The sequence below is a fragment of the Diabrotica virgifera genome, chromosome 7 (genome assembly GCF_917563875.1).
Source record: "Diabrotica virgifera virgifera chromosome 7, PGI_DIABVI_V3a".
In the NCBI taxonomy this organism is placed as follows: Eukaryota; Metazoa; Arthropoda; class Insecta; order Coleoptera; family Chrysomelidae; genus Diabrotica; species Diabrotica virgifera.
Genome location: NC_065449.1, coordinates 235,652,812 through 235,665,989, shown reverse-complemented (window position 1 = coordinate 235,665,989; position 13,178 = coordinate 235,652,812). Strand labels below are relative to the sequence as shown.

Genomic DNA, 13,178 nt, shown 5'->3' with positions numbered 1-13,178 from the left:
CGGAGGTAGTATGTTATAATTGGTCCAAAAAAGGCCTAACCCAGACATCCGAAGTAAAAGTTTTCCTGCAACACCAAATTGTTCTATATGGTCCACATATGAGTGATCGCGTCTAACCTTAATTTATACCGTTTTTTTTTAGTTGTTATATGCATGTTTATCCGATTTTTTTGCCGGTACGGCGAGCTCTATTTCAAAAATCTTCTAGTTTCCTCCAAATAATATTTTTTCTAGATTTTTTGTGATATTCTAAATAAAATAAGTTTCTTGACATTTTTCTCCAAAGTTAATGGTTTTAAAGTTATAAGCGATTTAAATCCGAAAAATGCCAAAACGCATTTTTGGATTTTAAATCGCTTATAACTTTAAAACTGTTAACTTTCGAGAAAAATGTCAAGAAACTTATTTTATTTAAAATGTCCCAAAAAATCTAGAAAAAATATTTTTTGGAGGAAAACTGGAGATTTTTTAAATAGAGCGCGCCGCACCGACAAAAAAATCGGATGGACATGTATATTTAACAATTAAAACACGACGGTTTAAATTAGGGTTAGACACAATCACTCTTTAGAATCTTCAAGCTGAATGTTTAAACTTCAATTTAAGAATCTGGCAACCTCAAAAGTTCTAATTTAAATATGAGTTTTTAGGCCTCGTAAATGAGTATTTTCGCACTTTTCAGATTTTAAATCGCCTATAACTCGAAAACTATCAATTTTTGAAAAAAATTACAAGATACCTTTCTTGTTTAGAATGACCCACTAAACTTAAAAATATATGTTCCGGGGCAAAAAAACGTGATCTTTTCTATTTGTTTATAAAAATTGTTTAAACAGTTTCTGCCCAAAAATTCCGCCCGGCACCCTTCAGATTTGTTTAGAGGGGACATGTTTGAATAGGAATCCACAAAGAAACCGAATCAGAAATTTTCCCAGACGGGAGCGGTCTCACCACATGGACTAAAATAGATTTCTCCAATACTTTTGGTTTAGATTTTACCACGAGATACGAGCACAGTATTTATCCAAGTAAAATTTTCAGCGAGACCCCGTCCTTAAACCGCCTACTAAAAAATTAAAAGTTCGCACCTGATATATAAAACGATTTCGAGTCATCTTAGCGAGGCCGCACCTGCATACTCTCTGTACTTAACTAAACTATCGACTCACTAAAAATTCTGCCGTTTGCGGCCTCGCTTAGATATCTATTGCGTTATTTCTCCGATAGAGGCAGCATCTCTCGGGAAAGAATCTTTTCTCTCTGTTGCGCCGGCATTTGGGGACCTCTCTTTCATACAACGGCCGGCCTTAATTTGTTGTTTCAACGAACTTTTAGACATTGACGAATGTATTTGGTTATTGTCACAATGATTGAATAATAATTGTGAGAATAACTAGAGTACATTAATTAATAACACTCAATTTATTCAGCCAATAACTGAGTTTCGTATATTTAATAAATACTGTTAATTCTGGCAGCAACTCACGTTCTTGATTTCGTAGATGACAAGCAATTACCTTGGTTTATCGTGACAAAGTACAGATTTCATTAAAACAATGTACAAATGTTGTTAATATAGAGTAATATATGATTATTGAATAGATGTAAATTGATTGTTGTGACAACGAATGCATTAATTAATCTACTACTGCATCTAGTACCCACAATCAATGCGTTCATTGTGACACATTGTGACAATCATCGTAGTTGTTGAGACAATAAATGTTTTGCTTGACCATTTGAAATGTAACGGCTTTTCCTTATCGTGATACTCCTAGCTTCTCTGTGTTACGGAAGTGCCGAATAATAATTGCATTTCGTTTTCAAGTGTAGTTCGTAGTAGAAGGAAGTTTTTGTGTGTCTATTATCGTGAAATTTCGGTCGAATTCTTTTTAACTGTATTAAATTTTTTCGAATCCTGAGAAAATTAATTATTATTTTTGAAAATTTAAATGCAAAATAAAATATTGCAGTATTATCGAGGGTCTGAAATCCCTGAGAACCTGTATAATGATTATTTTAATAAGTCACGGGGGTGAAAAAGAGAAAATTTATTATGATTTTTAATTTCAAATAGGCACAACATTCAACAGAAACTTTTTGTTTATTTTAAGGGACTTTCTGCCCTCGGTAATAATGTAAGATTTTATTCTGCTTTTAAAATTTTCAAAAATACTTATTAGTTTTCTTAGAATTCAAAAAAAAAATGAATGCGTTTAAAAATAATTCGATCGAAATTTTGCACCTGCGCTCTCAAAAAGGATTAAAGTTATACATTTTTGGAATCACTATTTCAAACGCTTTTAAATAAGCTGTCACATGACGTACTTTCCCATTAAAAAAAATCAAAGTTACGCCGCGCCTGTCACCTGAAGAGGGATCGTGTAAAGTTCGAAACATTGATGTTATAATATACTTTGATTATTTTAAAAATCGACCTGTCCGAGCGTTTTGCTTATGTGCTAAAAATAAATAAGTTAATAAGGGGGTGGGGGGAGTTTAACACTTATTCCAGTACACTGTATAAGTTAAATCATATGAAAAATCATGAAGTCCTTTAGGTTAAGGGCAAAAAAGGGGGATCTAAAAAATTATTATAAATCAATTAATATCATACATTGGGCTGTTGCATTCAGTAATTATTAATATAAAATAGGTTCATAGTAGGAATGAACGAAACTGATTGTAAAAATGAATAGAATTGCTTGTAAGAAAAACCGTATTTATTGTGGGAATGAACGAAATTAATTGCACCAATAAACGAAAATAATTGTAGAAATAAACGAAATACGGTAGGACAAATAACACTGTTATTGACAAAACGAATAGTCTTCGTCGGTTAATTAACGACGTTGTTGTTTCAATAAATAGTGTTCGTTGACTCAGTGAACAGAGTTCGTAATATCAATAAATAGTGTTCGTTGACTCAGTGAACAGAGTTCGTAATACCAATAAAGTAATATTATGGTATACATAATGAATTTTCATCCATTCAATAAACGTAATACATTGGCTCAACGAACGAAAATAATGAATTGATGAACATCGTTTTGTTGTCCCAATAAAACCAAGAATTGGACAAATTTTAAGTATTGCGTTTGTTGTCTGAATTAACATTTTTATTGATATTACGTACCTTTTTCGTTGAGTGTAACTATCTCCTGCTATATAATCCTTGGGCACACCAAATCTTCTTCTTATCGTTTTAACCGAAATACTTATACCTATAGTTTCCAAATGCTGCAGGTTTCAAGCACATGGTGATTCCATATAAGTTTGGTTGAGTATATTTATCTAAAATTACTATTCGTCTATAATATTTCTTAAAATATCTACAAAAGTGACAAAAAAAAAATAATATCAATTTACTGTCAGACTATTCCCCTTGTACTCCAATTCTCATATCTATTAAAACGAATTAAGTCTGAGATTAAAAGATTTTATTAAAATATTAACTTTCTCCTTTTAGTGTAAATTTTGTGAGGAACTAGTACTGGTTACGAAAGTTTAAACAACCGTCCCTTGTATATGTTTTCTTATTGCTTGAACATCTTTATCATACTTGTACTTTTGAGTAAAAAACTAGATATAAATTTGTCCCATATTCACATTTAGTATCTTAGCTGGTCAAACAGTTTGCTGTTTTTGTTTTGGACCATCTTCTTCTTTTGGCATCAGCATCCTGGAAAGGTCTTTGCCCGTCTAGGAGATCGTTCCATTCAAACCTCTCTTGTGACCTTCTCCTTTATTGTGTTACGTATATTATTTTACATCGTTTTCTCTACCGACCACTACCAACTATTTTGTTCTAGGTCTTCCTTTATATAGTCTTCCTGTCGGCTCCCATTGAATTATTTTCTTTGTTGCTTTAATATATTCTTGTCCCTTTACATGTCCCAACAAAGACAGCCTTTGCCTTTAATAAATACCATAATATGACCTTCATTCGCCCATGATACTTAAATTAGTGGGGAGTGTCATTATTGTTAAACCTAACCATATTATGTTATCTCTCCATCGCAATGGTGGACATCCTAAGGACCTTCTCCTTGTCGGAACTTCCTCCCAGATTAATTTGGTAAAACGGTTATATTAGGGAGTCTGTGGACATGAACTCTCTAAGACGTGACGATTTAATCTCTTGAGCTATATTGCTAGCCCTGTACATTGTACATCTGTTTGACATTGGCATTTGTTCTTATTCAATATTGGTTACTATGCGGGTCAAAATAGAGTCTAAAGATCATTCTGAAGATTTTTCTATCAAAACATTTGAGTTCTCTTTCAATTGCTTTTGTAAAGCAATGGTCTAATTACTGTTTTATATTCCGATTTTTTATTTTCGTGTTAGGCTGTTGGATTTAATTATGTTGAGATGGCTATACATACATCTGTTTGCTGATTGAATTCTCTCTTTTATCTCTTTACAATCCACCCCTTAAAAGTTATATGGGTTTATTGATGTATTTTGCCCTATTCCATCTCGTTTCTTCTGTCTGTTAATGCACATAAAATATTTGGTTTTTTCTTCATTGAAACTTAGACCTTTTTGCCCTTTTCTCTAATTTATTGAAAGTTTTCTTTACATTGGTAATTGGGTTTCCAACAACGTCAATGCCATCCATGTATACTAGTAGTAAATTTGGTCCATTTAACTGTCAGTAGTTTTGTTCTAATTTGTGCTGTTGTTACTACTTTTTCCAGGATTATATTAGAAAGGAGAGATGACAAGCGCGTCTCCTTGTTTCAGCCCACTGTTTATTTTAAACGATTCTGAGAGTTTATTACACCTATCCGTGCTCTGGATCTACAGCGATTTACAAAAATACTTTAACGAACTGGATAAGTTTTTGTAAAACTGAAATTTCGGCCCTTGCATTCCACTTCTGATCACTTTTATTGCTGTAGTATAATTGTCCGAAATATATGAAGAGATTATGAATAGTTCTATTGAATTTCCATTATTTTTCAAGCAGCTGCCTTGCAAAAGTTGATCTATGGTCTAACGGTCTTTACTATTTCGGCTGTATTACTTTGGTCAAATAATAAATCCTACGGTGTTGTTGAATGTATTAGAAATATTTTTATAATAATAATTATTGTTAACATTAGGCCGGAGTAGCTCAGGCGGCAGGATGTCTGACTTCCATGCAGGTAGGCCGAGGTTCGTATCCCAGCACCGACGAGAAGATCTAAATATTTTTTAAAATGTCTATAGACCCCAAGTCGACTCAGTCTGAATAAAATGAATACCTTGGATAAACCAGGGGAAAGAATAGGTGGTTGAACCGTAGCACTGATCCTGTTACCTTCCTTATATACCGTAGGCCCTAGATATAGTAGAGTACCCTGCTAAAATCCCAAAGTTGCGTTAGCGGTATAAATCGGGAGGGTCTTATTATTATCAAAATTAAATTAAAATTTCAGGTATATTTGTAGTAAATTTTGCTTTATATTGTTTAATAGTAATAAAGTACAACGTATCTTTGATGATTATGCTACAGGAAATGGCAATGGTCGACCAGGAGGCAACGGAGGTGGTAATGGAGGTGGCGGCGGCAACGGTAACGGTGACGTCATCCCAATTATTTCACAAGAAAACGTCCCCAACAATGGCGATGGAAGTTATAAATGGAGGTAAAGTATTTATTCATTAAAGATTGTCAAAAATCTTTTATTCATTTTTTAAACCCTTTATAGAAAATCGATAATTTTTCAACATCTTGATCTTTAATGGGTCATTTTTTTTATCTAAAATGGCACTAGTATTTGCATTTAATAAACTTAATTTGGCTATATAAATTTAAGTCATACGACTTACACCCCCTCTAAGGAGAAAATTCATCCGTCCGAGATACCTACGGTATCAAAAGGATCGTACCCTGGTGGTACTCTTTCGAAGTGAACTCGATTTTCTTTCCTTCTTCTTCTTCTTCGTCTTCTTCTTCTTCTTCTTCTCATCCTCCTCATTCTTCTTCTTCTTCTTCCTCTTTAGGTACCGCCTCCTCTACGGAGGTTGGTTATCATCGCAGCTATTTTCACTTCTGAGATTGCAACTCTGAACAACTTTGTTTGCAGAACTTTTCCATCCAAGTAATCTATATTTTGTTACAGCCATTTTATTTTTATAAACTCCATAACTTTTCTACCAATATATATTTCTGATCTATTTTCATTGATCTTTCACAGCTACGAAACAGGCAACGGCATCAAAGCTCAAGAAGAAGGAGAGCTCAAACCCGGCGGTGAAGAAGGAATCCAATCCGCAGTAGGTTCCTACTCATACACAGCCCCTGATGGAACGGAAATCAAAATAGAATACACTGCTGACGAAAACGGTTTCGTACCAGTCGGTGATCACCTCCCCACACCACCCCCAATCCCACCAGAGATCCAAAAGCTTTTGGACGATATCGCCGCCGAAGGAGCTAATGGTGGTGGAAATGGAAATGGAAATGGTGGTGGATATCCAGGCGGTAATGGTGGAGGTAATGGCGGTGGAAATGGTGGAGGTAATGGAGGAGGAAATGGAAATGGATACCGTTATTAGAAGCGTAAGTAAAATGTATTTTTTACGCTCACTTAATAAAATAATCTTAATCTTATCATTAATTGCTCATTTTATAAACTACAAATATAGTGGAGTCACTGAAGGTTTTCACCTCCGATTTCGTTGAACCTTCATCGATTTTCATGGAAATTGGTGAGTAGTTAGAAGATACTTCAAAAAACAAAGGTGACATAATGCCAACTTGCGCTTTTACCCTGGGGGTGGATGCCACCCCTTCTCGGGGGTAAAATTTTTTTAATAACAAAAATACCAGAAATCGATAGAGATGCAACTTCTAAGCAAAATTGGTTATATAGAGTTATTAACATAAATCAATACATTTTGAGTTATTAAATATCAAAATTTTTATTTTTTCTTCAAAAAAGGGATGTTTTAAAGCAGTTTTTCACGTATTACTCAAGAACTATAAGCTTTTGTAAAAAAACTATAATAACCAAAATTAAAGAAAATAAAAAACTTAATACACTCCCCACTTACAAAACTAAACTAATGTTATCTAAAAGTAAGTTATGGGTAATTGAATGTATATTTTTTTCGACGAGTACTCAAATCTAAGTATTCAAGCTTACATAAAGGGAAAACGATGCATTTTATAGAATATACTTGTTAAATACTTGTTAAAGTACTTCAAAGTACCTATCAAAAGAGCTCCAGTAAAAGTTAATAGCATCAAAATTAAGCAAGTTATGATGAAAATAAGAGAACCCTTTCGATTTTTTTAGGAAAAAGTGAAAAATAAAACGTACGTCATTTCCACAAAAATTAAAATTTGTAGTAATCCTCAGGAGAATTACTTTAGGTTAATTTAGTTAATGATTTCAACAATTTTGACTGGTTTAGAATGCATATTTTTGAAAAAAAATACAATTTAAAAAAATCAGAATTTTTATAATTGTCTTTTCTTTTTTTCTTTTTCTAATTTTCTTTTGATAATAACTGAAATAACTTTAAAAAATACTCAATATACGTAAAAAATGATATAATATACCTAAATTTTAGTTTTTTCTGTTTCAAATACTTTACCCATTTTACTATTTCCTTAAAGTAAAAAATAACCGAGATATAAACGTTTAAAATTTCAATTATGCTGCGAAAACCATGTAACCGGGGCCATTTAACCTTTTATTGTTAAAAAAGTGAGAGGTTTAAAAGACTAATTTCGACATTTTTTAATAGCTCTTGGAATTAACTTTGAACACGTTTTTAGGTGAACTAGATGTCTTAAAAATTAACGGAGTTATTTAAACAAAAACAATAATATTTTTGGAAAAATTTTTAAAAGATACATTTTGAAACATTTTTGGTGCATAAATTTTAATGCTATCAACATGTTCGAGCGCTTATCTGATAGATATTTCTATGAACTTTGACAAAAGTTTAATAAGTTTATGTTATAAAACGCATCATTTTGCCGGTATTTAAGCTTGAATACTTAGATTTGGGTACTCGACGAAAGAAATATATAAATTCATTAACTATAAGTTACTTTTACTTAACATAGAAAGGTTTTTCTAGTAAGGATTTTATTTGTTTTTTTATTAGCCTCAATTTTGATAATTATAACTTTTTTGTAAAAACTTATAGTTTTTGAATTATTTATGAAAATAGGTTAAAAACATGCATTTTTCTCATGAAAAATTAAAATCTTTGATCTTTAATATCTCAAAAAGTTTTGGTTTAATTTAATAACTTTATATAACAAATTTTGCTTATAATTTGTCCCTCTATCGAATTGTGGGGTTACTTTTAATTAAATAATTTTCACCCACCAGGAGGGGTGGCATGGAGGTTTAACGAAATCGGAGGTAATAGCTCATATCCACCTTCAGTGACTGCACTAATAATCTTGAGTTTTGAATTAGATGAATACTTACACAGACTAAGTTACAAAAAAATAGGGAAGACTTCATAGCTTAGCAGAAAACAACTAAGACTAGAAATGATTTGAAATCCAGATAAACGAATATTTCAAAGTAATTTTTAGAACAAAGCAAAAGTGATATGTCGAATAATCTAAGCAGAAGAGGTTTTTGTTGATATCATTAATGCTTAAAATATCACAGGCGTTGATACTGCCCCCTTTTTATTTTATTTGCTCTGCTCTGTTCTTTATCATAGTTTTTTCAATAAGCTTTGCGGTTCGATAAGAAAAACTCAATTGTATGGTCTATGGATGCTGGTTTTCAAACTTTTAATGGTTATCTGTTCAGATACATATTTGCATTCTTCTCTGCGATATTTTTATTTTCAGTAGATTTTTATACAAACGACTATCACTGCTTTTTTGCTCTACCTATCCCACTATAGCACATCACAAATTCTCCATAGTTTGTTTGTCCTTTCCTTTTCTTCTGAGGCTCTTTAATTGTGCAGATACATAAACCCAGTCATTTTTTAGCCCTTTAATGAGCTTATGATCTCTACTATGAAGTGACCTAATGTTCCAGGCCCCCAGTCAAAGGAAGACATGTTCTTCTTCCTCCTTTTTCCGCTTTTATAGTTTAAAATACACTTTATTATTCAATGTAGTGTCCCTGAATATCAATACATTTATTCCAATGTGATTCCAACTTATTAATTTCATCCCTGCAGTAAGAATCTGGAAGGACTGAAAAATACGCTTCTACACCTGCTATGACTTCAACACTTGACGAAAAACACTTTCGATAAATTTTTTAGGTATTGGAACAGATATAAGTCACCAGGTGCCCAATCTGGTAAACACGGTGGATACTCTAACAATTCGAATTAAATTCATGGGTTTTACTCATTGGCAAAATGCTCCTATGACACGTTGCATTGTCCTGATCAAAAATAAAAGGATTTTTTGCAAACCGGGCGGTTTTACACGATTTCTTCCTTCAGCTGCTCTAAAGGTTTACAGTATTATTCTTACCCAATCTTAACCAATTTCGAGATACGAACTCGTTTCGAAACCGACGAACCAGATTTATACCAATCTGTAGCCTCCGGTTTTGATTGTGGTCACAGCTCTCTAAAACCCAATACTTTAGTATAAATATTGCTTACACTGCATAATGATACCTAAGGTGTCTATTAAATCTATTTCAGTCACTCAATGATTTTCCAGTGCGATATCTTGCATATTTTCTACCATTTTTGTTGTTGTTGCTGTTGTTAGACGTCTTTGATGTGGCTCGTCTTCAAGGCCAGTATAATCATGTTTAAATTCAGCAACCCATCTCTCTACTGTATTTATTAAAGGTCTAGAGTCCTATACTAAATTTTTAAATCAAGATGCATTAGCCATAAGCAAACCAAGACACGTTAAATGCTACTAGGGGCACTCCCGAGTCATAATAAAATTTGCAATGTAGATACATTGTAAATTCCAAATCATGATTTCTAAAGTAAAAACATTTTAAATTATGATTCAGGAGTGTTCATAGTAGCATTTAACGTGTCTTTGTTTGTTTATTTTTACTGCATCTTGATTGTAAATTTAGTATAATACACTTTAAATTTTTATTCATAAACATCCTTTAAATTTAACCCAAAAAATTCTCAATCACTGCATGGTACTTGATTTTTGCCCTTGTAATACTGTGGAAACGTTGATTGTTAACGAAGAGCTGACAGATGATGGTCAAACCTTACACTTTTCATATGAAACGTGTACCAATATAACAAAAAAATAGGCTATTAGCAACACCCTCTCTTATCAAACCGCAAAACTTAGTAAACAGCTTATTATACACCACATTTAAATATTTTTAATTTCAGAATCTCTCAGAAATTACAAGCTTTATATCTCTTCAACAAAACTTACCTAATATTACTACATTAGTCAAACATTTTAATCATATGCATATTTTTTTGGAACATTTTGTATAATAACCAAATTTTCATATTTTTCAAATAATTTTATAAATTTATGACCTGGACAATCATGGACTTCCATACTCATAAAAACTAAAAATATATTTTATATTACCTATAATCAAGATGCTAAATCCATTAATCAATCTTCTCTTTCAGATCCAATCAGAACCGACGCGCCAGTTACCTTATCCCAATCGAGCAACTTTATTATATAAGAATATTTATTTAAGCATTCTGCCAATGTATATATTCATAGAGAATCATTCATATTATATAATGTCCTTTCATTTGGGCGTAAATAATAAAATATAAATATAAAGTGTAATTAAAAAATCAGTTTTATTTTAAACCAGCCAAAATTAGCTTAGGAGTTTTTGTTTAAACGAACTTTCTATCCGCATATGAGTAAAAAATGCACAAAACATCTATGAAATAAGAACTTAACTAGTGTTATTGGTGTAATATGAGTGCATTTTTGCCATATCCCATAGATCCTCAGTTCTGTTCCTCATTAAGGCTCTAAAAGTTCATTCTAATTTGAACACTTGCTAACTTTGCCAGCAAATGCTTGTCATTTGCCGCATTCTTATCCAGTCTTCATATTTTTAAAACTAAACCACCTTCTTGGATGATATTTCCTACAGTAGAATATTTTGACAATAAAGACCATAACAATCTAATAGAAAACTTATGAGCAAATGATTCAAAACATTAACCAACTAAACCATTTCAACTTAAGATCTAACCTCAATTTTTAAGTTAGCTTTTAGGACTTATCCATGCATCTCACATGGTACTTATACGAAACCATTAAGTAAAACAGGATTTATATGTGCTTTAACTCGACGTAAAAATCACTTATTAACATCACCTTAGCTCCAAAGAGACCGTTTAACTATTTAAGGCCTTTAAGCTTTTTTGTGCTTGTTACAAGTATTAATTTTTTGTCTTTAACAAGAAAATTAAAGCTAATAACGAATTACCTCAAATTTAATCTAACATCTTTTTTATTGCCACAAGTGTGACAAACCAGTCATCACTCCAATTTTTCTCAATGTCAGGTTAACCCATTCTGTTGAACGGCACGTTAACCCATTCTGTTGAACGGCACCTGGCTGAAGTAACCATATAACGCGCTGGTGCGTGATATTCAGCAAATGTGTTAATAGCGTCCTAGGTCTTCTGGTTCCCAGTCTCCATTCGCGTCTATTGACGCAGCCTCCTGGTCCATCTCTCTCTCTCTGGCATTGCTTGTTGGACTCCATCAAGCCATGTTGTTGTCGGTCTTCATCGTTTCTTTGGCTGCCAATCCAATATTAACTATGGTAGGGATGGTCTGTCATTCTTTGTACCATGTCTGTAGCAAATAAGCTGTATTTCTTCTATGATGGTGGTGGTTCTGTCCATGATTTGTCTTATTCTTTCATTTATTACGTGAACCATATACCTGCTGTCCTGCGCGAAAATATCCATTCCAAAGGAGTTTTTTTTGTTCTCTTAGTAAGATGCCAGGTTTCGTATCCATAAACTTCAACTCTTTTGAAAATACTATTATAATATAGTTGTATTTTATACTGTTTACAGAGTACAAAAACATACTGTTTTTGAACAGAGTAGTGAGTTTAGTGCACCTTTTATATGCTTTATTCCTTTTTACGATTCGATCTCCAAATTCTGTTTCATGGTGTACATTTTTCATTAATCAGTTTAAAAATAAATTCACTGGTTATACCTTGACTGAGCTTATTAACTGTCATAACTAAAAGATCAGGATAAAGCTCTATATAGCAGCAGACATATTATGAAAATATTTATTTACCTTATTCTTATTAAAAGTAAATCATTCACTTTTAGCTTTATTTTGTTATTAGAAAAATGTCTTGTAGCAAATTCATCTTAGAAATGACTTTGTTGTATTACAAAGAAAAACTTTGAGTCCAACTGTAATGACTGGTTTCTAATAAGAACTTTTTCCAAATATTGTATATTTAGGAATTAAAAATACTATTGTAATTATTTGTTTAACTCAAATAATTTATTTTCAATTAACTGAAATTTTAGTTTGTAGACTTTTAAAAGTATTGTGTAATACTAATATATTTACGCCTAAAATCATTATCAATCCAAAAAGGATATTTTACATCTGTTTTAAATGTATGTTCTCCTTTTTTTGGATTGATGATGAAAATGTTACCAAAATATTTATTTTCAATTATTGTAAATGATAAACATGGCTGACGACTATGCTAGAACAAGGCTAATTGATCGATATTATGATTTTTTTTATATTATGTACTTTAATTCGTGTGATTGTCTCGTTTCACTATTTATTGTTAACTGAGTGAAATATGTTGCTATTGCTACATTTATTGGTTGTGCACTTTAAGTTATATATTATGCAATTTTTGTCAACGCATTATATGTTTTGTCTTAAAATTTGTGTTTTATTTGTCTTTACATTCTTCTGTACTTACAAAATATTCTACAGTTCTACAAAGACTATAGTTTAGTGTATAGAGGATGATTATACCTAAATAATCTACCTACATACTTAGCATCTCTTTTTTTATTTAAGGAGTATTTTTCGATCAGTAATGGATTAGAATTTACATTCTTTTTCTGCTTGACTGACTTTACAACTCGGGGTGAGTCAGCATTCATCCACTATACCCTACATCTTCTACGATCTTGTGCTTTCATTTTCCATTATTGTACCCCAGTCTCAGATAAATCGGCTTCAACAACATCCTTCCATATTTTTTAG

At 32.1% G+C, this 13,178-nt stretch overlaps 1 protein-coding gene across 2 annotated transcripts in view; it reads left to right on the top strand.

Moving 5' to 3' along the window:
• LOC114325722 (endocuticle structural glycoprotein ABD-4-like) overlaps positions 1–12,850 on the top strand; it is a 28,969-nt gene extending 16,119 nt beyond the window's left edge. Inside the window, exons 3-5 of one of the 2 annotated variants that reach the window (XM_050656327.1) lie at positions 5,550–5,637; positions 6,190–6,554; positions 10,571–12,850. In XM_050656327.1, coding sequence (XP_050512284.1) covers positions 5,550–5,637; positions 6,190–6,550 — 449 coding nt within the window. In that variant the 3' untranslated portion in view covers positions 6,551–6,554; positions 10,571–12,850. Of the gene's footprint in view, positions 1–5,504; positions 5,638–6,189; positions 6,555–10,570 lie in introns of both variants that reach the window. The other variant, XM_028273852.2, reaches the window with a different exon arrangement.
• Positions 12,851–13,178: the final 328 nt, after the last annotated feature.